This window comes from Perognathus longimembris, chromosome 28, assembly GCF_023159225.1.
Source record: "Perognathus longimembris pacificus isolate PPM17 chromosome 28, ASM2315922v1, whole genome shotgun sequence".
NCBI classification, from domain to species: domain Eukaryota; kingdom Metazoa; phylum Chordata; class Mammalia; order Rodentia; family Heteromyidae; genus Perognathus; species Perognathus longimembris.
This window is the reverse complement of record NC_063188.1, coordinates 101,856,209-101,882,117: the sequence shown is the minus strand read 5'-3', so window position 1 is coordinate 101,882,117 and position 25,909 is coordinate 101,856,209. Positions and strand designations below refer to the sequence as shown.

Genomic DNA, 25,909 nt, shown 5'->3' with positions numbered 1-25,909 from the left:
GACAAATAGCTGCCCAATATTTTCTCCCATTCTATAGGTTGACTCTTCATTCTGGTAATCGCTTTTTTTTGGTGGAACCCTTTAATTTACTGCAATTTCACTTGTCAATTCTGGGTATTATTTCCTAAGTTAGCGGAGTCCTATTCAGAAAGCTGTTAACTATGCCTATATCTTGAAGTGTCTTTTCTATGTCTTCCTGTAGTGCTTTCAAAATTTTATTACTTACATTAAGGTCTTTGAGTCATTTTGAATTGATTTTTGTGCAGGGTGAAAGATAGGGATCTAGTTTCAATCTTACTATATGTAGATATTTGCTTTTCCTAGCATCATTTGTTGAAGATGATGCCTTTTCTCCAACATATTTTACCACAATTCTACCAGTTATTAACTAGTGTTAGTTAAAATTTTAAATTAAACTAATATCATGTATTTAGTATTTAGTAACTGGCTACACTGTCTCCAACTCAGTAGGGTGTGTATGAAATAAATGGTTTATTAGTTCTCAAGAAAGTTGTAATCTTCAAGGTAAATAAGATATACATCTGTTTATATATAACACACATAAAACTAATGTGAAGCCAGGTGCTAGTCACCCATGGCTGTAATCCTAGTTACTCAGGAGGCTGAGATCTGAGGATCATGGTTCAAAGTTAGCCTGGGCAGAAAAGTCCCCCATGAGATTCTTATCTCCAATTACCCACTCAAAAACCAGAAGTGGAGCTGTGGCTCAAAGGGGTAGAGCACTCGCCTTGAGCTGAAGAGCTCAGGGACTATGACCAGGCCCTGAATTCAAGCTCCACCACAGACCAAAAAAAAAATCTAGTGTGGGAGATGTCACTGGGTAGTAAATAATAATGTGATACAGAATTAACATTTGGACTTCAGAAGACAGATAAGAAATCACTTTATCCAAACCTAATTAGAATGAGGGAATGGACAAAGCTTTGCATGAGGAAATCCAATCATTCATTTAGATGATTCTCCATCAAGGAGCATAATACCTTACTCCTTAAATGGAGGGTGTGCAGAAGGACTTCTTCCCATAGAGTTGAATATGTAATGAGGGGTAAACTCATAAGTTTCCAGGGCAGAAGCCCCTAATACCACCTTAGTCAAGGTGATCAAGGTTTATATTAAGAATGAGAAGTCATCTTGATAGTATGTGCCCTTGATATGTGATGTAATGTGAGTGGCATTCCATCTCTGTGGTCTTCTTCCTCAAACCTTATCATTTCAGTCCAATGACAAGAACTTTAAACAAATGCCTATTTAAGGATGTTCTACAAAACTCAAAATTGCCAATATCATCAAAAATAGGGGAAGTCTGAGAACTAGTTAGAGCAAAGAGGAGCCTAAGGAGATGGAGTAACTAAATGTAATCTAGTACCCTAGATGAGATTCTGGAACAAAAAGAAACTAAGAACTAAGGAAATCTGAATTAAGTATGAATCTTAGTTAATAATGATATATTGACAGTGGCTCAGTAATTATGGTAAATGTATCATTAATATAAGCTGTTAATGAGTGTGAAACCTGGGAGTGGAATATATAGGAACTCTTTATAGTATCTTAAACATCTTTCTCTAAATCTAAAACTATCCTAAAATGAAAGGGGAACTTAAAAACTGAGTAGAAAAATAGGCCTGCTGTATGGATATGTATATATAAGTAGATGCATATGTGATTTATACACACACATATATAAAATTAAGCCCATATGTGTATAATTATATTTAACAACACACTCCCAACTTATTTTTTTTTAATTTCTTTCTATCTTTAGCTTATCTATGAACAAAGATAGTAGAATGCTGACTCCTGACTTTCTGGTTCCCAAAATACACAAAAGACTTTTCTTTGAAAGGAAATTTGGCTCTTCTGTCAGTTTTGCTGCCAACCCAGGCAATGATGGCCCAGCTTAAGAGTGTACATGAGATGGGCCCATCTGCCCTTTTCCAAGAGCTACTAGAAGTTTCTGGTGCCTGGCCAATTAGTCATCAACCACGGAGCACCAGTCTGGCAACTATCCCAGCTACTTCCTCTCCTATCTCTAGTCCACATTCCTCAGCACCTCCCCAGTTATCTCTCTAAAGTGCAAATCTGATCATGCCACTGCCCAGCTGAACTCCTCCACCAACATGCCAGCATATACACAAGTGCAACTTGTGAGTGCACTGGCAGAGCCCTGTGGGAAGGGGTACCACTGCCCCTCCAGATGCCCATTATCACTATGGCCCCTGCAGCCTAACTCACCTCTTTACTCCTTTAGCACAACCAAGCTCTCTCCTTTTCCACACACAGACCACCAGTACCATGAGTTTCCATCAGCTTTAACATGTTGTTTCATTATTACTCTCACTGGGAGATCTCTTAAACACCTCATCCACTCCTTCTCCACATCCAGGGAAGTGAATAGCTTCTTCCTTCCTATTTTAAATGACACTTGAAATATATCTCTTCTAGTCCTTGTCCCTTAAATTATAGTGACATACATATGATCCTTTTTGTTTTGTGTTGTTTTGTGCTAGTCTTGGGGCTTGAACTCAGGGCCTGAGCACTGTCATTGAGCTTTCAAAAAATTATCTCAAGGCTAGTACATTTTCACTTGAGCCACAGCTCCACTTCTGAACATTGCAGCGATTAACTAGAAATAAGAGTCTCATGGACTTTCCTGCCCAGGCTGGCTTTGACCCACAATCCTCAGCTCTCAGCCTCCTGAGTGGCTAGGATTACATGGGAGAGCCTCTGGCATCTGGCTTTATACAATTCTTTTTCATGTATGAACAATCCAAGATATCAAATGGGAGGCCTGACTATGATGGCTGGTCCAAGGCATGACTTAGTATTAACTTCACTCCAATTAACAAGACCAGACCCAAATCAATAACCTGCCAGGCAAAAAGTCTGCACTTATAATGCAAATATGGCATCTAGACATGCCATCCAGCCAATTCCTTTCCACATGGACTACCAGCCTTTAGTTCATTCACACAGAAATCTCAGAGTTGCCTCTGCTGATCCATAAAAGAAATTCAATAATGCTTCAGTGAATGAATAAGTGAGCCCATTGATGAATAAACGGAAAAGTCAATCTACAGCTAGACCACAAGCAGACTCAAAACAAATCTAAGTTTTTCTATATAATTTCAAAACACTATCTTTATTCATGTAGTCCACAAACATTTCTTGAGATCCAACTATATATAATTGTTTTAATAACTATTTTCAAGGGATTGTGAATACTATGGTGATTAACATAGACAAGGTCCCCAATTATGGCATTTACTTTCTAGTGGATGACATTTACGATTTGACTATGTGAAACAGCTACCAGAGATGCACAAAAATTCAAGTTTACTTCTTGGAGTTTGAAATTCTCCATAATTCAAAATTAAACAAATAGGGGGCTGGGGATATGGCCTAGTGGCGAGAGAGCTTGCCTCGTATACATGAGGCCCTGGGTTCGATTCCCCAGCACCACATATACAGAAAACGGCCAGAAGTGGCGCTGTGGCTCAAGTGGCAGAGTGCTAGCCTTGAGCAAAAAGGAAGCCAGGGACAGTGCTCAGGCCCTGAGTCCAAGGCCCAGGACTGGCCAAAAATAAATAAATAAATAAACAAATAGGACTGGAGGTGTAGCTCAAATGGTAGCATGCCTTGCTTAGCAAGCCCAAGATTTTGATTTCAAGCCCTAGTACCATCACAAAAAAGTAATTACCTTGGAGACAGTATTGCCATTTTTAGATACTCCTTTTTGTCTAGTAAGAAGAAAGATAATAATAATAAGTAACTTCAATCAATATATTATTGTATCCCAAATACTTTTCTAGCCATTTTACCCATCACTTACTCCTTTCTACAATCGTTTGGGGCCAGATCCTCTTGTTAAGCTAATTTTAAAGGGGAGGAATTAAAGTACTGAGTAAGTAACTTGTCCCAGGAAGAGGCAGAGTTGGAATGTGAACCTGGACTCTCTGGCCTATGTTCTTAAAAACAATTATACTCCTACAAACACAATGTTAATGCTTTCTGGAAATGTGATTCCTAGCTGAAGTGAAATATATCTTAGAAAACACATTAGGCTGAGTATTTTAGATAGCACAGGTCAAACATATATCACAGTGGGGGCTGGGGATATAGCCTAGTGGCAAGAGTGCCTGCCTCGGATACACGAGGCCCTAGGTTCGATTCCCCAGCACCACATATACAGAAAATGGCCAGAAGCGGCGCTGTGGCTCAAGTGGCAGAGTGCTAGCCTTGAGCGGGAAGAAGCCAGGGACAGTGCTCAGGCCCTGAGTCCAAGGCCCAGGACTGGCCAAAAAAAAAACCAACAACAACATATATCACAGTGAACAGCACTCAACATGTACAAGCATAACCCTGCCATACTGTTTGTCCCTTTTCTCAAGTGACCTCCCCCCTTGGCATTACATAGATAACAAAACATAATGGAAAGAAAGTGAAGAGAGAAAAACCTAACGTTTGAAAATCCCAAATGTTTCATTCAGCAAGCCAACCAGTGGGCATCTTAGTATCATCTGCTCATTAAAAGCCATAGATTCTCCAGTAGCTCAAGAGATGTCACATACTCTTATCTTGCAGCCAAAGTGAAGGCCATTCAATATTCCAGGTCTCATAATCACAACAGGGTTTTGGTCTAGTTAGGTTTTATTACTCAAAAAATGCATCATTAGCTCCCAGTGCTCCCCAAAGCTTATTACTAGCCTTCAAAAGATTAGAGACATAGATCTCTCATGTTTAAGGAACCAAGATCATCACTTTAGATAGTTACATAAAGTATATAGCTTGAGAAAATTTTACTAGAATGCTTAAAAAGACTGAAATATGGAAGAAAAAAGTGAAAATTGGTTGAGTAAAACAATTGGTTAGACTCATTTATACATAAATTCAATTCAAATTTCTGTCACAAGTTGAAGCCATAATGTTGATACCACAAAGGCATTCATTTGGATGCCTGTGACTCTACAAATGAAATGCAAGATGATGACAGTTGAAAAAGAGCCTGGCACAAACAACATCTAGTAGAGAATATAGAAACACAAAATCCTTTCAACAAAGAGTTACCAAAAGTCACTAATGGAAATCAACTAAAAAAGGAAGGCCAAAGGAAAGGAGCTTCATTATAGCAATTCTGTGTTTATTTATAGGAAAACCAGTAAACTACCAAAACTTTCAAGTTTCAAAATATCTTTTCTAACCAGATAAAGAGACTGGACCCCAATAATTAAGTGATCAATAACAGCAGTACTTAGAGAGCCTGGGTAGGGAATACACTAGCACCAAAAAAGCCAGGATTACTCTAGTATAATCCACATCAAGTAAGTCCTGGGACTCACCCAAGTATCTGTAACTTATCTACTGATGCATAGTATCTGACACTCCTTTACCTAAGTGCTTAGTCAAGAGTGTTCATATGAGTGACTCATAAAAAGGGAAACAGGCTAGAAATTGAATGTAGGGTGGAAGCCACAGGGAAACAGTCTGATGAAACTCTCCCTTAGGTCCACAGGCTGGATACAAAGATACTAGATCCTGTCTGGGCTGCCTGCTTGCTTAATCTCTAGGTTAGTAACTCATAAACCTACATATATAGTTTTCCCTGCTCAGCAAACATTTTTATCCATCTGCTTGCTGGATGCCTCCACGTGATGGTTCCATAAATACTCAAAATCCAGTTAGTCTAACCCATGACCTTCTTCATGAAATATCATCCTCTAGTGTCTTCTCATCGGGAAATAGTACCACAATCTGCCTAGCTGCTTCAATCATTAGCTCAGGGCATTATCTTTAAATCACCCTTCTCCTTTGTCCCCCACATGTTATCAAACTTCTATCTTCAAAATATTTCCCCTAAACATTCATTTTTGTCTAGGAAAGTAATTCAAGCTCTTAGGGAAAACCTTCCTTATCTCGATGGTTCCTTATCTTGATGTATACATAAAACAAATTCAAAAGAACACTCTGTGGATATTATTGAATGCTTCTAGTACTTTCTGCTCGCTTGTTCTCTCATCCCTGAAGAGTCAAGTGACTTTCCTGGTAAGTGAACTTAGGAAAATAAATTGGACATACTCAGCTTAATTCTCCTCTTTCCCTCCACAGAAGTGGGCATTCTCTGCTGCTCCTCTCAAAGAACAGCCCCTTCTAAATGATATGGGCCTAAACTAGTCCCATGCTACTAAGATTGGGGAGAGGAGTGTAATTCAGGGGATGGGCTGGAAGGTCCATTTGGTCTTCACACTAATCTAGACTTTCCAACTCTGCCTTGACCAGTAACAACATCACAATGTAAGATTCACAAAGAGCTGCACAAAGTATAAAGACTTAGGAGAATATAGACTGAAGACATCTCACAAAGTGAAATAAGACCTACACAAATAGAGGAATCTGCCATATTCATAGACTGGAAGAAGATTCCATGCAGTCCCAATAAAAAAAAACTCAAAATAGACAGACAAAGGGTAAAAGACAAACCAATGCAACAGCAATACTTACAAATCTATAGGCTGTAAACCAACTGTACAACTGGGGGGGTATTAGGGAGGGGGGAGGGCGGAAGAAAAATGAGGGAGGAGGTAACAAGTTTGATAAGAAATGTACTCACTACCTTACATATAATGAAACTGTAACCCCTCTGTAAATTACTTTGACAATAAATAAATCAATTTTTAAAATGGCAAGTTTTGGAATTTAGTGGGGGGGCATACTGAAAAGTTGATTCTAAAATTTAAATGAAAGTAGAAAGAATCTAGATTAAGCTATGTAAGAAGAACAAAGATCATGTTATTGCAGAATGAATGCAAGAATGAACAGACCTTAGATCAGAATAGAAAGTCCAGAGACAGATCAGCATGTACACAGCCACCTTAGGACAAAGTTGTGGGGCTGTGTAGGTCAGAAAGGATGATCTTTTCAGAAAACACTGCTAATTCAACTAGATATTCATTCAGAAATATGAGTACAAAATAGCCTTCCGATAGCCTGTTTGCTGACTTATCTTACTAACTGCTTCAGTGTCTAACACTGGGAGTGAAGAGCTATTTAACAGAGGGTCAATATAAGTTTCTGTCATCGGTCTGCTTCCCCTAAACCACCCATCCTATCATATCACCTTATTGCTTCAAATCTTTTCCTAGTTTCCACTGCTATTAATTCCAAACTCCTGAACATGTCTCATCAGGCTCTTCAGGATCTGGGCTCCACTTCTTTTCCCATTCTCATCTTCCCCTACTTCCTGCTGAGAGTCTATCCACATCATCTGTGTTACGTCTTTTTCCCACTTGGAGGCCTTTATATATGCTGCCTATCCCCCCTAGATAACACAACGCTCCTTTGCTGGATAAACGCCTACTGGGCCAGGAATTCTCACTCTAAACATCACTTCCTATAGGAAGTGAATTCCTAACAACTCATCACTTCCTGCCATGCCCAAGGGCTCCTAAGGCATAGCACTGTGTTATTAGACTGATCACATCATTTCCTATACTCTATTGTTCTTCTTGCTTGCTTGCTTTTCTGTAGCTCCCTGAGGGCAGCTATATGGTATCTTTTATTGCTGTTTTCTCAGTGCTAAGCATACAGTGAGCACTCAACAAACACTAGTAGACGGGAACCATATTTGCAATTTACAAAACATTTTAGGTATGTGGCTTATAAAGTCTCATGAGGTAGAACAGGTCAAAAAGAATACTCTCATTTTCCAGATGGCCCAACTGAGGCCAGCTTTATCAAAGTCAATTAGCTAGGACAATGATACCATGCCTCTCTAATCTGCTATTTAACTCAATTCATCAGCTACACGGTATTTTCCATTATTTTGAAATAGCACATAATTACATAGGAGCTTAGTTTAAATGGTACATTTTTTATTCAGGGTTTTTCTTCTTTTATTCAAGGAAATTTCTAACACATATAAAAATAGAGTGTAACAAACTCCCATGAACGTGTTGTCCAGTTTCAACAGCTATCCACTCATGATCAATCGTGTCTCCTCTATGCCACACCCACACTTCCATTTTTCAGACTGCTAGAAGCAAATTCCAGACATTATATCATTTCATCTGTAAATATTTCAGTTAAATGGTACATTACACAAATAATTCACAAGCATATCCATTTTGTCATATTAAAAAGACTCATAAACAGAGCCCTTCCTGATAGTTTTGTAAGAAAAGCTAGATTATCTATACTTGCTATTTCTGTATTCATAGTTTGTAGAGGGATGTTATGCAATATCTCCACTGGTATATAATCTAATCATCAATTCTGGATGATAGGAATTGAATCAGAGGTAAGGCAAACAAAAAATTATCTACTGATCCAGAAAAGTAGATTTCAGTTTCCACCAATTTGAATGGAAAGTATGTAATTTAGTGGTTGTAGCCATTACATTCCTCCCCCACCCCAGCCATCTGAGTTATCAAACTAGACCTGTGAGAAGGCCAACAGTTCCATACTAAGCAAGAGATACGTTTGGGCCTCACCTGCTAAATGCTGTCACATGAGATTTAATTTGTGCTTCTGCAAAAATCAAAACAGCAAGCTCCACTCTCAAAGGAAATTTTCTTTCTTAAACATAAATCGTGGACATAAAAACATCTTAAGTGTGATGAGGACCAGGCTGTACAGTAATAAAACAATATCATGCTTATCAGCTCTTGTGCCAGGTTGTACAATAATCTAATGGACCCATATATCTATATAACTATCCATGGCACCAACAACAGGGAGTGGAAATAGTTTCAAATCTTTTTAGATGTCATAAAAATTGTCTGTAGCCAGTAAAACAGGCTGGGAAGTTTATATTTTCTCCAGAAGCTTCACACTGAAAAGTAGGTTAAGGAAACTTCTGGCACAAGGTTTCATTCCATAAACAAATCAGGAATCATGTGCATGCAAATATATATTTATATTTACATACATATATTTATATTTACACATACACACATAATTGATGAAGTTAATGTTTTATGTCACCAACAAATCTATTCCACATAGTTAACCATACAAATGCTACATTTTCAACTATATTACTGTTCTCTTACTCCATCTAGTCCCCTCATTCTATAGATGTCTATAATCTGGAAGGTGTTATGTTAATATAATTTGGGAGGGTAATACTGGGCTTGAACTCCAGGGCTTGTGTTCTCAGCTTTTTTTGCTCAGAGCTGGTGTTTTATCACTTGAAGCCTGCCTCTACTTCTGTTTTTTTTCCCCCCTGGTAAATTGGGGATAAGAGATCCTGAGGCTTTTGTCTGCTTTAGATGGCTTTGAACTGAAATTCTCAGATCACAGTCTCCTGAGTAGCTAGATATATGTCACTGGCACCTGGAATTAATATATTTTTTCAAAATATTATTTATTCCACAAGTACTTATTGAATACCTACTATGTATCTGTCACTGTTCCAAGTATATAATGCACACCAGTGAGAAGGAAAAACAAAGGTGATAAGGAACAAGTGGGTCATACTTAGGAGGCAAAGCTGATAGAGTTTTCTGATAGACCCATCAGGACAACCTCAGAGTTTTTGTCCTGAGAATCAAGATGGTGGTAGCACTGCCTTTAACAGAGATAGGAAAAGATGTCATTGGAGGAGGAAGAGTTCAGATTTGGATCAATTGATATTGTTCCTTCTCATGATGGAGACTTGCTCCTTAGGAAATACAGGAATCTGAATGTGATTGTGTATGACAGAAGTGAGGATATCCCACAAGCGGGGATATTAACTATAGTTCTCAGGTCCTGAAAAACAACATATATTGATTACTGAAAGAAACAACGATAGTGCAGAGAAGGTTTGACATAGTTGAAAGGAAATGGTCTATAACTTTCATGTATATCCCTTTTCTGTCTTATTCATCTCTAAGTGTGCTAAGTATTTTTTTTTAAAAAATCCCTCTTCAGAATCTGTTTCTAATGCATAATGACTCTTGGGCCAGGTTTCTGGAGTCACGGTGGCTAGTGGAGATTCTGAAGCTGCAGGAGATGATGCAACTGTTATAATTTCATCGCACTGAAAAATGAAGAACATTTAAAAAGCCCCTGATAAACCTAAATTAGAGACGGCACCATATCCCATCCCCCAAACCTGCTGGCACAAACGTCAAAGCAAACATTTCAGCACTAAATCAAATTAACAAACATTCCTTAAGCACAGCACGAGTGTAGCTTATTATACTTTGGAAAAATCCACAGTATTTATCAACTTCTAAGCAAGGCTATGATGCTTAGACGTGTACCACAGCAGACGTCAGCAGCAGCCACAAGTACAATGACTCTGGGTGTGTTGCCATGGCAACAGCATACTCAGCAGCAACAGAGCTGTTTGCCTCTCCCCAACCCAGATCCAGAGGCAGAAGAAAACAGCCAGCTCCTTGATGGGAACAACCCAGGGAGCCAGAAAGCTCCCATCATTCTCCATCATTCACATACACACACAGAGAAGACTTCCTTTCAACAGTCTGAAATTGTCACCATCTAACTCCCAAGATTGCTTTTCTCCACTGCAGATTGTAGACAACAAAACCAAGCACAAAGCATTAGAGAAATGTCTAAGGAAAGGAAAAAGCTTGTTGGGTATTTGACTCATGTGTTGTCCTGGGTCTAGGTGTTGGGGATTTTTCTCTGGGAAGGAGATGGAGATGTACTGGGCCATTTGAAAAGTCCTCCTGAGAAATATTCCCTAGAGAGATGCTATGGTTTGAATCTTGAATCTTGAGCATGCTCCAAAAGGCCCATGTGTTATAAGCCTTGGTCTCTAGGGTGGAGCTATTGGAAGGTGGTGAAACCTTTGCGAGTTGAGGGCTTCTGGAATGTCTTTAGGTCATTGAGAGTACATCTCTGAAGGAAATTATGGATCCTTGGTGCCCCCCCTCATTCTCTCTGTCCTCTGGCTGATGAAGTGAACAGTTTTGCCTTATCATGTGATTCCATCATGACATACTGTCTTACCACAAGCATAAAGCCATAGGAGCAACCATAGACTGGATCTCCAAAACTAGAAGTCAAAATAAACCTTTTCTTTTATAAATTAAATATTTCATGTATTTTGCTATAGCAATGGAAAGGTGACTAACAGGAAATCAATAAGAAAGGAAGTAGCACATTAGAGCATGAGCTTTCTGAGAAACCATACCTGCCCAGAAAAGATGGAAGTGGGGGAGGAATGGCAAACAGCTAGAACATAAGGATACTACAAGCCCAAAAGAGCTACTAGAAACTTCTGATGTCCAATCCCACAGTGCACTCTCAAATATTCCAAATCAGGTTGAAGTAAAACAGAAATTGTGAAACATACCTTTTCCACTGGCAGAAAGTCATTTTCTACTTCAATTGATCTTGGTCTCAGTTTGATTGGCTTGTCTTTGAAAATATCTCCAAAGCCCACTCCCTTCACTTTTTTGGGCTGGATGGCTGCAGTTGCCATTGATCCGTTGGCACCTTCGGACTTGGTACTGCTCGAATCACCCCCATCACTCTCGGAGCCAGTTGTTTCCCTTAAGCCTGTTGAAAGAGGGTAGGGAGAAAAAGAGCTCAGAATTCAGCCATAACCCTAAAGAAGAACATTACAGCCAGCCAGAGGCCACCTCTAATAGTATTACCCAGGAGAGGATAACTTATATGGGAAGGTTTACATTCATTGTGTTGAATGTGTTGAGTTTGGCTGGCTCTTAGTCTTGTTTGATCTTCCAACCCTTCAGACTTTCATTGTAAGCAATGAATGAAAATAACTTCTCAGTAATTTCAAGCAGACCTCTCTGTATATGTGACATTTCACCCCCTCTTCAACTGGAACCTGGTCCTGATCCAAATTTATTTGGCAGTGGCCAGTGTGATATCACCATCCCCACCCCCTCTTCTTCTCTCCACCCCATCAGTACCACATACTATACCTCCAATCTCTCTGATTCATGTCAATTAGCAATGAAAGTAACATTTCTAAAGGGAAACTGTAAAGCTAAAAGTGATTTAAACAAATTAGCAATTAAAGAAATCACACAAAATGATGACTGCCAAAGAATTCAATCTCTTTGGATGGCTTCACAAGGAATAAATGCATGCAGACATGTTTCTCCAGGAAAGCACTAAACCAGTCTTGACATTAAGATGGCTTCACTAGCAAGAGGATGGAGTCTGCTAAAGAGGGAAAGAAATCCACCCTCCTCGAGGACTGAATTCCTCAGATCCATAGTTCTTCCCTCCTTTAACACCATCCTTTTGTTGCAAAGAGAATCCCTTTCCAAAGAAAACACTGTGGGTATGACACTCTTCCTTTGATCTCTGTGACATGTGTTAGGAAGCATAAAACAGTTATTGGCAGGACAATGCAGCACTTACCTCCCCCAGATTCTTTTCCCTCGGGATCTGCCCATAATCATGTTCCTAAAAGAAGGAACCTATTTGTGCACAGTTAACTTCTAGCTGTCCATTCTTCCTTTGATGATAAGTACACCAATTCTACCATCAAAGGACAAGATTTATAGGATATTATGTGGAATACTAAGCTCTACCCTTAAACTATCTCTCAAAACTACTAGATGGGTAGGATAGCTCCTGACTATACTACAAATCTCCTGATCATAACAATGCTCTTGGGATTAAGTAAACCATCAAATTTTGGTCTCTATTATTTAGTTCTTCATTATCTTCCTACAGGGCAGATGGCCTCCTAGATTGTAAAAATAATACACCAAATAATTGTTCACATAAAATATCATCAAATGCTGAAATCACTCAAAGGGGGAACTCTCAGAGCAGGAAGAAAGTTAAATGGAAACATAAAAAATAGAAAGGTCATTATAAATTGCTACCAATTTTAAAATCAAATCCTTAAAACAATGGCTGCCTTTGTTGCTGCTGCTATTTCCCCTAAAATGGTATTTCTAAGCCAAAAAAGTAAAGGAGAAAGAAGATCCCTGGTGTATGTTTTAATTAATTAAAACACACACATTTGTGAGCAAGAAGAAAAGACCGAACAATGAGAAACAGCCTATGAGAAGGGGGTCGGCTGTAATTCACAGGACTGAATTTGAGTGTGCAAACATGAAAAACCCCCTGCATTAGCTATCCACGCATGTGTTTATTTGCTCATTGTTTTTGGAACTATCCCTGCTGGAGATTATAATTTTGGAGTCTAAATATTGTGTCATTTCTCCTTTAACATGTTCTCATTTTGCCGTATGGATTCTTTCTATGTGATAAATGGCTTGTATATTCTTTGCAGGTTTGGAAAGAACCATTTAAGGGTAAAATAAATGGTTAGTGGAAAGAAACCATCATCTCCCTCCTTCTCCACCCCTCCTCCCACCACCACCATGAAGCTGCAGAGCAAATGGACTGGAGCAAGCCTGTTTTAATTCCTCAGAGATAGGAATTCGAAGGGTCCTTTCCATTAGCTAGGACCAGAATATTGTCACCACTGCCATCCAATTTTCACCAAGCTTCCAGTTTTAGGGATTTTGCTGCCTTCTGGCTTAACAACACCATATTAATACCTGTATTAACACAGGAAGAGGTCACACGGTTATTCAACCACACAAGCATTGTCTGGGAAGAAAACACACGGCAGATATTTCTTCCAGAAATTCTGGCAGCCTGTTTCTGTCATTTTTGAGAATAGCAATGAAAAAGCTAAAGATCTACATTGGTGAAATAAGTCAAAATCTAGTTTCTTCCCTTTGTTAGGAAAGGAAGGTAACTTCATTTTTATGTCTGTTTGGTGCTGTGTTTTTTAGCAACTGGTGCCTAGCATACATATTATCACACAAAACGTCCTCCTGTCATTTTCAGAATGACAGATGACATGATTGGGCAATGAAACCCAGAGAGTGAACTACGGACTGGGGCCAGTTCATGAAGGTCTCATTACTGGTACACAACAAGGTAAGTGCAAAAAGGGTACATGTGCTCTTCCTTCAAGATAAGAAAAGTACAGAGCCTCCTCAAATTTGCTTGTGACAGTCCTATAACTGTCCACTTCTATGGAATTGACCCTACTCTTCCAGCACTGAACAGAGTCATTCTTTGTGCTCAATTTCACATATACATACAGTGTTTACTATGTAGCAAGAACCATTTGAAAGACATCATGAGATTATTAGTTCATTCATTTCATTCATCTCTTTACCATCAACTTTTGGCAGCCTTATTCCACAACACACAAGGCTACACATTGGTCTTGCCAAAAGAAGTCTGCCGTGTGGTGATTAGCTGAATGAGCAAAGCAAAACACCATTTCTGGCATGGATATTTTTCATGCCAAATCTTCTTTCTTTGAATCACGCAATGAAGAATGACCCACTCAGAAAAAGCATTAGAAGATGCTGATATCTTTGCTGGAAGCCAACTTCCACTATTCCAGAAGCCCAAGGATATTAGTACACAGACACATGTGCCATGGCAATGCTACTGCTCTCTTCTCTGCACACACAGTCATGCACGTGTGTCACATACATGAACGAGGCCAAAAGCAAACAAGAAAGCATCCAGGACTAGTGGTGGGAATGCTCTTGTAGCATACACCAAGGAAATGACACTTATTGCAGGCAAATAAGTCCATGTCCTTGGATCAGAAATTCACACAAACACTTGGCATAAGCATGAGCAGCTCAGGAAAGGGCACCTGCATCAAAAACACAAGTACCCAGATTTTAGCTTTATGATTGTCTCCTGCTGTTAAGGTCACTCACTGTAATAGCGTCTGTGGCCCTCCGTCTTTCCTGGCGCAGCTCGGTACAGAATTGTCCCTTCAAAGGTAGTCTTTCCTGACAGTGAATGAGAGAAGAGAAGGGGAGAGAAAAAAAAAACAAGAGAAAGGGCAGGGGGGAGCAAATGATGGCAAAAGAAGGAAGAGGAAGAGTTTTTAACTGAAGTTGCTATAAGAACTTCATCGGCAAAATTCATTAAGAGACCATTCGAGGCAGACTTCAAGAACGTTCTAGAATGAGCCCAAAGTCCCCATGATACCACAATGGCATTGAACAACCAGAATCAAGTCTTGCCTCTACCAAGGACTGACATATAGCTAATGCCCAGGTAAAACCTGGAAGCCATTTCAACAATTCAACTTAGGAACAGGAAAACCTCAATTAATCAGAGGAGATCTGATTCATGGGATTAATTCATGATATACAACATCATCTTCTCTTGGAGACCATGACCTAAGCATGGTCTAAGATCTGGGCACATTATACTTTATATTCTAATAATGCCACAGCCATACCTGGCCAAAGCTAATATTCAAACTCTAATATTCTAAACAAGATACAGAATTCTCCTTAAGATATGTCAGGTTGGAGGTATAGCTCAGTGGTAGAGCACTTGCCTAACATGTGCAAGGCTCTGGATTTGAAACAAAACCACAAAAGTAAATAAGTCAGTAAATAAGTTAAAGATTTGTCTATATCTTTAAACAGGCGATAGAGTAATACTAGAGAAGAAGTTTCACCAATACAGCTTAAAACGAATAGTGGCATCCACATAAATGAATGGGAGGGCAAGTTCTCCTTAACACTAAAGACACAAAAAAAATCCTACTTCTGTTAATTGAGGTTTTTCCATATCAGTCATGAGACTATACTCAAGCATGAGGACAAGGGACTCATCCAGCTTCAAGTGTCATTTTATTTGTTAACCATAAGTTTATCAATAGTGTTAATATTGAACAAAGCTAAAGCCCAAATATCCCTAAAACCACGAGTAAGTACACAGAATACATACATACTGCCCCACCCACCAACACACACATACACAAACACACACACACACACACACACACACACACACAGAGTATGAGAGTAGAGGCCTATAGACAGTAGCACTAACAGGTAAAATGATTTTCTAAAGGCAAACACAATCCATAAATGCATTACTCTAAGAATATGTTTTATCACAGTTTATGAATACGCAAACTGACAGCCAATCATATACCTTCATAATAGGTGTGAGTCTATATTTACAAAGCAGCAGAGTAGAGCTGAAAAGGAAAAGAGCCATCTGTCTCACTTCCCAGAAACACTCCATCTAAAAATGGGGAACCATGAACACTTGCAGCTCTTGAGGACACTCATGACACAAACAGCAAGTTAGCAGTGCCTACTTGTTATTTGGGAAACTCTTAACTTTGATGATTAACATTATTCCTAAGAAATAGCTGTTGTGAGCCAGACCCTACAAGGCTAAATGACAGCAATCTTCTCAGTGACAGAAAAAAAGTAAGTGTAGGGAAAAATCAGCATTTTGATAATTACTAGTTCCTCACAGTATAACAGAACCTCCATTTGTTTGTCCCCAAGAAAATCAGAGAATCACTGAGACCGAGAGGCCATGGTCCTGATGTCTCTGAATGGTAGCAGCAAGGTAATCTGAGATGTAACCTTGAAGGGGGGCAGGCAACCAGAGTAATCATGAATACGAGTGTGGTTTATCTTATTGGGGGAAATATTTTACTGTCACTATTAAATATTAGACAGCAAATACTGTAAGATGGGGACAACTGACCTCACCTAAAACTGTTTCATAATTTGCTAATTGCTCTTCATCGTCAATAGAACATTGATGAAACATAAAACAAATATCAGGTGTTAAAAATAAAGTGATACCACAGGATGGAATTTCCCAGCCTAGTTTTTGTTTTTAAAAGCCCAGGACACTAAACAATTTGGTTTTTATAGTTGATGAGATAGTATTTTTCATGATTTGATAAAACAATATAATGGTATATGTCCTTAAAAAGCTTTCTCTATTTTTGTCTTAGTTTGACATGTCACTAAAGTATCAGAATCTAAACTTTTAAAATAAGGAAGTAGGAAAATGAGAAGTTCAATTAAATCTAAAAAACTCAAGGTTATAGAAAGAAAATGCGCATTTTATTCTTCCAAAGATTGTGAGAAATGATTGAAAATGTTCCTATTTCTATGCAATCAACAACAGAAATAACTTTAGGGTTATTAAGTAGTATCAAAATATGTCGAAGATGGAATATACATTTGTGTGTGTGTACGCGTGCCTGTGAGTGTGTGTATGGTTGGTAGTGGTACTAGAAAGTAAACTCAGGAGTCCTGCCATGGTGGCTACCATTCGATAAGCCCTGGGTGACTATGTCCGAGTGACAATTGCCAATGGTTGTTGTGATACGTTTTTTTTGTTGCCAGTCCTGGGGCTTGAACTCGAGGCCTGAGCACCGTCCCTGGCTTCATTTTGCTTAAGGCTAGCACTCTACCACTTGAGCCACAGCACCACTTCTGGCTTTTTCTATACACCTGGTGCTGAGGAATCGTACCCAGGGCTTCCTGTATGTGAGGCACTAGGCCATATTCCCAGCCCCAACCAATGGCTGTTAACATTCAAAAGAAAGCCAAGAAATATGAACATTCAGATGTACCACCTATCATCACTGAGGAAAGCTTGTGAATGATAAACAAATAAATATTTAAAAATATAATTTTATTATTGTTTTTTCCTTATGTGGTACTGAAAAATTGGACCCAGGGCCTCAGGCATGCTAGGCAAACACTCTATCACTAAGTGACATTCCCAACCCAATAAATGTATATTTAATAAATATAAAAACATTAATTTCCTCCAGTTCCAGGTCTAATTATCAATTTACAGGAATCCAGACTAAATAACACAACAGAGATGAAATCATCAGGAATCGGGCTGTGAGGGACATATGGGCAAAGGAGCACAGTTTCTTAAGCAAAAAAAGGGCATAGAAAAAATTATGAAGAAGAAATCTATTTATTTAACGGTACTCAAGAAATATAAACCAACCACAATATGTGTACCTTATTTAGATCCAGATTCCCACTATCAAACTGCCTCCCCCAAATCAAGACTGTTGGAGGAAAGTGAACATTGACCATATGTGAATTACTTTAGAAACTGCAGTAACTTTGTGGTGAAAATGGCATTTCAGAACTCCTTTCATTGATACATATTGAAATATTTACAAATATATAATAGTTGGGGTTTGCTTTAAGATGATATAGGCAAGGAGTATACAGGCTGTGTATTAACAAACTGTCTATAGGTTGACAATTGCTGAAGCTGGGTAATGGGTACCTATGAGTTCATTATACAATTATTTCATATATGTTAGAAATTATCTAGATATCCAAAAGGAATAAAAAATTATAACAAGATTCTTTTTGAAAACTACTTTTAAGGTTTATGAAGTCTGATGAATGGTAAAGATGTTTGCACATTGGAATACGCAGCAAAATATTTCTGCTACTATGGAATGATGTAGTTTCTTATCTGAGATAAAATGCTTAAAGCAAAACTTCAATCCTATAGCTCACACTCTTTTTGTAAAGTACTGGGGTTTGAATCCAAGAAGCTCATGCTTACTAGCCAGGCAATCTATCATTGAGATACACTCCCTCTTTTTTGCACTAGTTACTTCTGAGATTGGGTCATACTTCCTGCTCAGGCCTATCTGAACTACAATTAACCTACTTTTGGCTTCCTGCTGAGATAACAGGTAGATACAACCATGTCCGGCTTCTTCCGTGAGATGAAGTCGCACTGACTTTTCTGCCCTGACTGGACTAGAAACATGATCCTCCAGATCTCAGCCTCCCCTATAGCTAGGATGACAAGCACGCACCACCACACCCAGCTATGAGCTCAGAATAGGTCTCAGGTATATGCCCAGGCTGGCCTCAAACCTCAGTCCTCCCAATCTCAGCCTCTCAATTCGCTAGGATTACAGGTGTGAGCCGCCAGCACCTGCTACTATAATTCCTTTAATAGACTAGATTATGCTGAACAAAGATTATGCTAAACAAAGGATTAGAGGTTTTCCTAACCGACTGCCATATGTAGAAATACATCAGAGTAAGAAAAAGCAAGCTCCAGCAATTTTTACCCATCATTGAAAGATAAAAATGCCTCTTCAAGTAATTCATCAAGCACTTACTAAACACCTACCATGTTATACATAGTCATAGCACATGACTCTTTTGTAAGAGCCAGTCATTAGTACACAAAGTTCAGGAAGTTCCTCAAGTGCTTTCCTGAAGTAGAAATGTGAAATACACAAATGTCAAATGATCAAATGATCATCATCATAGAGGTAAAGGTATGTGTGTGTGTCTGTCCATATTTTAAACAAAAAGATGTTTTCATTGCACACAATGTTCTCTTAATACTCAAATACAGATTTCTATCTATCTTTAGAAGAAACACTCACCCTTAAAAGAATATTGTTATGATGTCACTGTGACCTCTAAAAATTACAAATATGGTACAAACATGAGATTTTAACTTATCCCCAGGAACATATATTCATTAACCAATCTCTGAGGAAAAGCTAACTGGAGTTTACAAAGAGTAATATGTAGGTGGGTCAAACAACCTACTTAATGAAGTACATTTTAGCTTGTGGTAGAAAAAAATTAGATCCCATTTCCTCATTAGCTACATTTTGTGTCAGCTAATTTCAAGCAAAAGCAAATATGCATTTACTATAACATAAAGACTATTGTGAGGGAGGGGGGTATGAGGGACAAGGTAACAAACAGTACAAGAAATGTATCCAATGCCTAACGTATGAAACTGTAACCTCTCTGTACATCAGTTTGATAATAAAAACTTAAAAAAAAAAAGACTATCGCTGAGGGAAACATGGTGAGGTGTACTTGTGCCCGTCCTATAGTTGTATGCTGATTTTTACAACTTCCTGTAAATCTATAATTATTTCAAAACCAAAAAAAGATTTTTCAAAATGTAAAGCACATTAGAAGTACTAATGCTGTTCTCTGAGAATAGTGAATAAACAAATTCACTCTAGAATAAAAGGTCCTCCTATGCAAATCTCACCAGTTTCCATAATTCTATAGGTGATCAGATTATATTTGTTCTGACACAATCATATGCTGAAACAAATTCACTTGTAATTTCTGTCAGAGCCCTTAAGAAAGGCTGTTTTTCTCTTTCGGGGATTGCTTCCATTTGGGGTAAACTAAAGAGACATTATTCTACAAGGTAACAAACAGTACAAGAAATGTATCCAATGCCTAACGTATGAAACTGTAACCTCTCTGTACATCAGTTTGATAATAAAAATTTGAAGAAAAATAAATTAATTAATTAAGAATAGAACCCCTCAAAAAAAAGAGACATTATTCTCGAATTTGACTTTCTATGAAGCCCTTTGTGACCATACCACCCACTATAAACATAGGACTCACATCTCTGTCTTTATAAATCACTCTTCCTCAGATGTCAGCTCCTAAATTTCTAGACGTATATATGTCCCCTTTCTGTCATAGTGAGCTTACTGATGACAAGGGATTTAAACTTTATCTCAGGATCTTCAGTGCCTCAGAAAGCATCTTAGTATCAAATAGACGCTTAAGAGATATGTAACAAATGAAAAAAAGAAGGAAGAAGGAATGAAAGAGAAAGAAGGGTAGATAAATGAATATAGACAGGTAGATGGAGAGATGGGCCTTCTTTTCCTTAACTATACAAAAGCCATTCTGTTTTTATCAGAACCATCCATTTTTGGTAGTAGATCATATTTCTTTAAGAACCTCACTATCCCCTCAACAATGGACAGATTCCATAAACCAAACATGGCTGCTGAAACCATTGGGTTATCCTGCTCCTGAACCAGAAGGCTAATAATTGAATGCTGAGAGGCAGGTGAAGATAGGTTAGATGACTGGAAAAACCATCCTATTCAGCTTCCCAATCTTCCTGCACCACATGCTTTGAGCTGAGAGTCCAAGCAGGGTCAACTGTCTGTTATTGCCTCAGAATGGGTAGGGGGACAACTTATTTCAATAGTTCTGAAACTACAGGAGGCATTCATTCTTCTCTGACTATCCAGATATGAGAGCATATAGCTCAGATGGAAGGTCATCAAGAGGTCAAGGCTCTACCAAAATTTCCCAGATTTCCTTTTCTGCATCCAGAGACTAATTACCAAGTAATTTCCAAATATAGACAGGATGCTTCAGTGACCATAGCATCAATTAGTGAGGAAAAGAGCTTCCAAACAGCTGAACACTAACCATTTACGCCCATAGTGTCCAATTAGACTACGTCCAAACTGTCTATCTTGATTAACAATGAAAACTACCATTTATTGAGGGTCTTTTATGGGTAAGGTGATTTACAGACATTCCTGCTATGGAACTCATAATGCACTTCCACATGGAAATAAAGTTCTAATGCTCCAATTTGGTCCTCCATTCAAAATAATCACATTAATCCAAAATGTGCTTGAGGTACAGTAGTTACTATAGTACCTGATTACCAGGTATGCTACTAGTCCAGTGTACAAAAGAAAACCCCAGGGCAGCTAGAGTTCTAATATAGATTGGAGCGTGAGGTGCAATAGCAGCTCCCACTGCCATGCTCATTCACTGGAAAAAGCCAGCAGCACAAACCGAAGGAGCCAACAGGAGTTCCAAGATACTTCATTTGCTTCCAAAGCACCTCCAGGTCCTTCCCATCATAAACTTTAGGATGGAATGGAATTCAGGGAATGAGGGCTCCAAGCTTTGGTAGTGGAGGAAAGGGGTGCTGTTGAAGCTACTGAACTAACTAGCAAGTAGAGTCATTTCTGTGCATGGCAGACTGTAGGATGCAAAGCCACTGAGATAGCCAAGCAAAGGAGGTCATCTGAGCACTTCCCTGGAAATGGCTTTACTTCCAAACCATGATGGCACGGATGCCATCATGCTACTCATGAAATAAAAAAGACACCAAGCCAACATAAGAACATCACTCAAGTCAGGTTGTCCCAAATGGAAAACAACGACATTGAACAATTATTTTGGCAACTGAGCTGTACTATCCTCCTCTGTCAGGAAGGAGAGTCAGCAACCCCAGGTGCTGCACCACCACAACACAGTGGAACCTCCAACAACAGTCACGCGGATGACCTTGGCTGGACAGGGCACAAGAGAAAACAGAGACGCCCACATGGAGAGTTGAGTTAGCGACTGGGAGAACAAAGCTTCCTGGTCCTGACCTTTTGCTCCATGAGCTGGAAAGGGCAGCAGAGAAGTGGGAGGGAGACTTTCAGGCCCTGGAGAAAGAAAGACCTGAAGTTCGATCTCACTATCGCAGAAGTCAACACATGCTTACCCAAGGTAGGGGCCTGGATTCTCAGTCGTCATGTCACATTTTCAAGGGAATTGGCATGCACTTATTTTGCACCCAGCACTTCTTGCCATCGATGAATTGGTTTGTTGTTACTTTTCTCCAAGGTCCTTACGGGACTGTGAGAAATACTATTTCATTGGGTTCACTTCAAGAATAATTATGAACTTAATGGTAAACAATATTCTAGAAGTATATGGAGGCACAGCAACAGGGACCACTCATGAAACAGTACTTCCATACCATAGGCTGGCAGTAAGCAATCCAGAAATGTATAGACTGTGTGGCTGCAGGTCCCAGCTTTATAAATCTACTAAACTGCAATAGGTCAATGTAGCACAACCCACAAAACACCCGTGAGTATTTGTCACAGCCTTGCAGCATAGGGAATGGTACAGGAAGGAAGCTGGGGCAGAGTCCCCTGGTCCCCCCTTTTCCTGTTTAGTAGGATGGACTTCCTTACTTGACTTGGAAAGCTGCTCATCCTGGGAAATGCCGAGCTCATCCGACTCCCCTGACAGCTCCTTGATGAAGTTGGAAGGAAACATTCCAGTCTTCCCATTCAGAACACCTTCCCACCATCCTTCCTCTACCTGCATAGAAGCAAAGAGAACAGTTATACATTCTCCTAACTGTGTGACATGGAATGGAGACCACAGATGGGGCTGGGGATCTGGCTCAGTGGAAGAGCGCCCGCCTGGCGAGCGCGAGGCCCCGGGTTCGGTCCCCGGTTCCAGAAAAAAAAAATCACAAAAAAACCTATAAAAGACCAAAAAAACCCAAGGCAACGGTGCCCACAGATGACTGAAAACTTATCAAGGAACCAGAAAGTAGGCCACATAGTCTTGAGCTTTCAGACTAAAGAAACGAAGTTAATCACAAACACAAATGGACAAAAATTAACACTATTTTTATTTACTTCTAACTAAATGAAGCCCCTTCTTCTATCTGTATAATAAAGATAATTAACACACCCCACACGTGTTTTATGTGTTCTGTTTCTACACTAGTAGATGTATGGGACATGTCTTTATTTTTTCCTGAAGAAAGTAACAATCTACCAAAACAGAAAGCTGTGAATAGAAAAGTAGTGATGCAATGTAAATAAATGAGAAAATATCACGAACTAGCACAAATCAAGCTTGTTACACAAAGCCAAGGTCAGTGAGGCCCAAGATGATAAAGAAAGGCTTTGAGAAAAGAGACATCAAAATTAAGATAGGCCTTAAGAAAGGAGAAACAATAGCTATGATTGGAGGATAGGGGTGTGAGACATTCCAGAAGGGGAGGGGAGCTGATGAAGACTCTGGAATGGAGACAATGAGAACAGTATGTTTAGAGCATTTGTTAGGGAACTCATGGGATGAACTTGCAGAGTAGTGATCATATTTGTACAACCACAAAATCTTAATGGGAAGGAATGCAGACAGCAGCTCTATATGCATGATTGTCCCAATGATTCAGTGTCAACTTGTACATTCAATAGCATTTACATCGAGTGGCATTTCCATGTGTCTATGCCAACTCAATGGATATATATGTTATTCTCTAAAGGAGCTTTTTTATAGGACTAAGATGGTTAGGAAGGTTTGCTATGGGTCTGAATATCAAAAGTTACAGAATTTGTAGCATGGGGTCCTTTGTGCTAGTCTTGAATAAGTAACGATCAAATGACCTTTTTCCTCCTCAGAATCACAAGGCAGGAGAAGAAAACCAAGGGCAGGAACCACAAATGAGCCATCTGTGGTCTAATCCTTTGCTGTGCAGGGCGGCTGGAGCAATTCCACGCCATTCAGTTTGATGATGTCTGAAATGTTTCTGTTCCCAGTAATAAGCAGTCTAGCCCCAGATCCTGGAGGGAAGCACATCTGATGTGTAAGATCAGTGGCTGCCTGCTGGGAAAACAGGGGTATCTTCACCTAGCCACACCCCCAGATGCCTGTATCACTGTCAAAGAACAGGCTGAGAGGCCTATGGGAAAGCAGCAGAGATCTGTCATTAGCTACACAACAAATGGAGGGGCAGACAACAAAACCATTGCTCATCGCCTGGGGGGCACACTCGCCATCAAAGACACCACAGGTCCTAGGCATGTTTCTTTGTGAGGTGAGCCCTTCATGGGTGGAGGAAGGCCTGGCCCCAAGACCAGCGAGTGCTGTTCTGTGCTAATTCTTCTTACAGCCTGCTGTTTTGGTCTCAAGATTGAGCCTGGAGGTAGGACAAAAATGATTCTTACTGACATACTATCTCATTTCTGATAGAGGACACTTAAAGCCCTAACTAATGATATTTATTTCTTCATTCATTCATTCCAGGAATAAAGCACAGTGACTCATATTGAATGAACAAAGAAATAAACAAACAACATGGAAATCACTGGGAGAAATCCTCCATGGTCTCAAGCTCTGATCTGTCCCACAAAAGAATTATTTTCCCCTTCCTATGAGAAACCAAGGGGCCCAACAGACCAAGACTATACTGTCACGTGTGTGTGAGTGTGTGTGTGTGTGTGTGTGTACATGTACACATGCTCATGGTGTTATGGATCAAACCCAGGGACTTGTACAAGCAAAACAAGCACTGTACCACTTACCTACCCAGCTCTGCCACTGTTCTGAATTAGTTCTGCTATACCCAGGCCTGAATGGTTGTCCCAGTGCCACCAATCCCACCAATGTTTAATGAGCATCTATCTTGAACTGCCTCAGGACCTCAGGACAATTCACCAGCAAAGAAAACAGATGGAAAGACCCAATCTTGGAAAGGCTGCTGTAGCAAAAAAAGGAATAGGCAGAACTTATATACCTGCTTAGAAAGCATGCTGATTTATGGTGATGTTTCTGTATTTAAAGAGGTAAATAAATGTGCCTTCTTGTAATAAACTACTAGATTTTGGAGGTCACAAAAGACTTTCAATAAAAAGGGACAGGTACCCACCTTTGCCACAAACACCCAACTGCCATGATCAATCTGGCCACCTCTAGAGCCCATGGCTGTGCCCTAAGGCAAACCCTGCCTATAGCCAGAACTGGAAACAGGGTAGCTTCCACATGGTGCTGTTAGAGAAAGGCCAAGTAAAACCACTTATATAGTTTATATCCCAGTTTACTGCCTGGCACTATCCATGCCTTTAGAATCAATGAAATCTAAGTGGGTTCAGGGCCCAAGAAAGTGGTTTTTTTGTTTGTTTGTTTTTAAATCTTAGCCCTGGTGGAAATTGAGGAAACAACTGGGTAAATTTCAGTACCCACCCCATCTAATCATGGAAACATCATCTACATTTGCTAGGCAGGAAGTAGGATGGTTGGGAATAAAGAGGCGAAGCTCTTTCCCATGAGTATCTACCTATTCTGAACAGCTCCTATTTATCATTCTTGAATTTTTAAAACCTGTCAGCTATACTAAAAATAGAACAGTAGGTTTACCAAGTCTAATATCTACCTGTGGGTACAAGCAGCCAGAGAGAAAATTCCACTTAAGGGCTGTGATAGCTTTCTTCACTCAATGACTACTTTGTTCCCCCCAAATCCAGTAAGTTGCAAACTGAAAGGGTGGGTTTGGAAGACTCAAGGGAAAGTGAGAGGTACTCAGACCAACAAAGTTAGCTTCATTTTTTAAAGAGTAGTTCTCTTTGCCTAAAAGAAAGAAAAAAAAAAGACAGTCGAACTTCTAATCTCAAAATCTTTCCAAAAATTACTACATGAGAATTTTAATGCTAGTTATTTCTCCTACATTTGAAAGGTAAATGAAAGTATTTTGAGCCAAG

At 39.4% G+C, this 25,909-nt stretch overlaps 1 protein-coding gene across 4 annotated transcripts in view; it reads right to left on the bottom strand.

Moving 5' to 3' along the window:
• Positions 1–25,909, bottom strand: part of Sh3kbp1 (SH3 domain containing kinase binding protein 1) — a 311,679-nt gene that overhangs the window by 120,312 nt on the left and 165,458 nt on the right. For all 4 annotated transcript variants that reach the window (XM_048336005.1, XM_048336007.1, XM_048336008.1 and 1 more), the window contains 2 exons: positions 22,607–22,736; positions 11,321–11,526 (listed from right to left, as the gene is read on the bottom strand). In XM_048336005.1, coding sequence (XP_048191962.1) covers positions 11,321–11,526; positions 22,607–22,736 — 336 coding nt within the window. The remainder of the gene's footprint in view (positions 1–11,320; positions 11,527–22,606; positions 22,737–25,909) is intronic.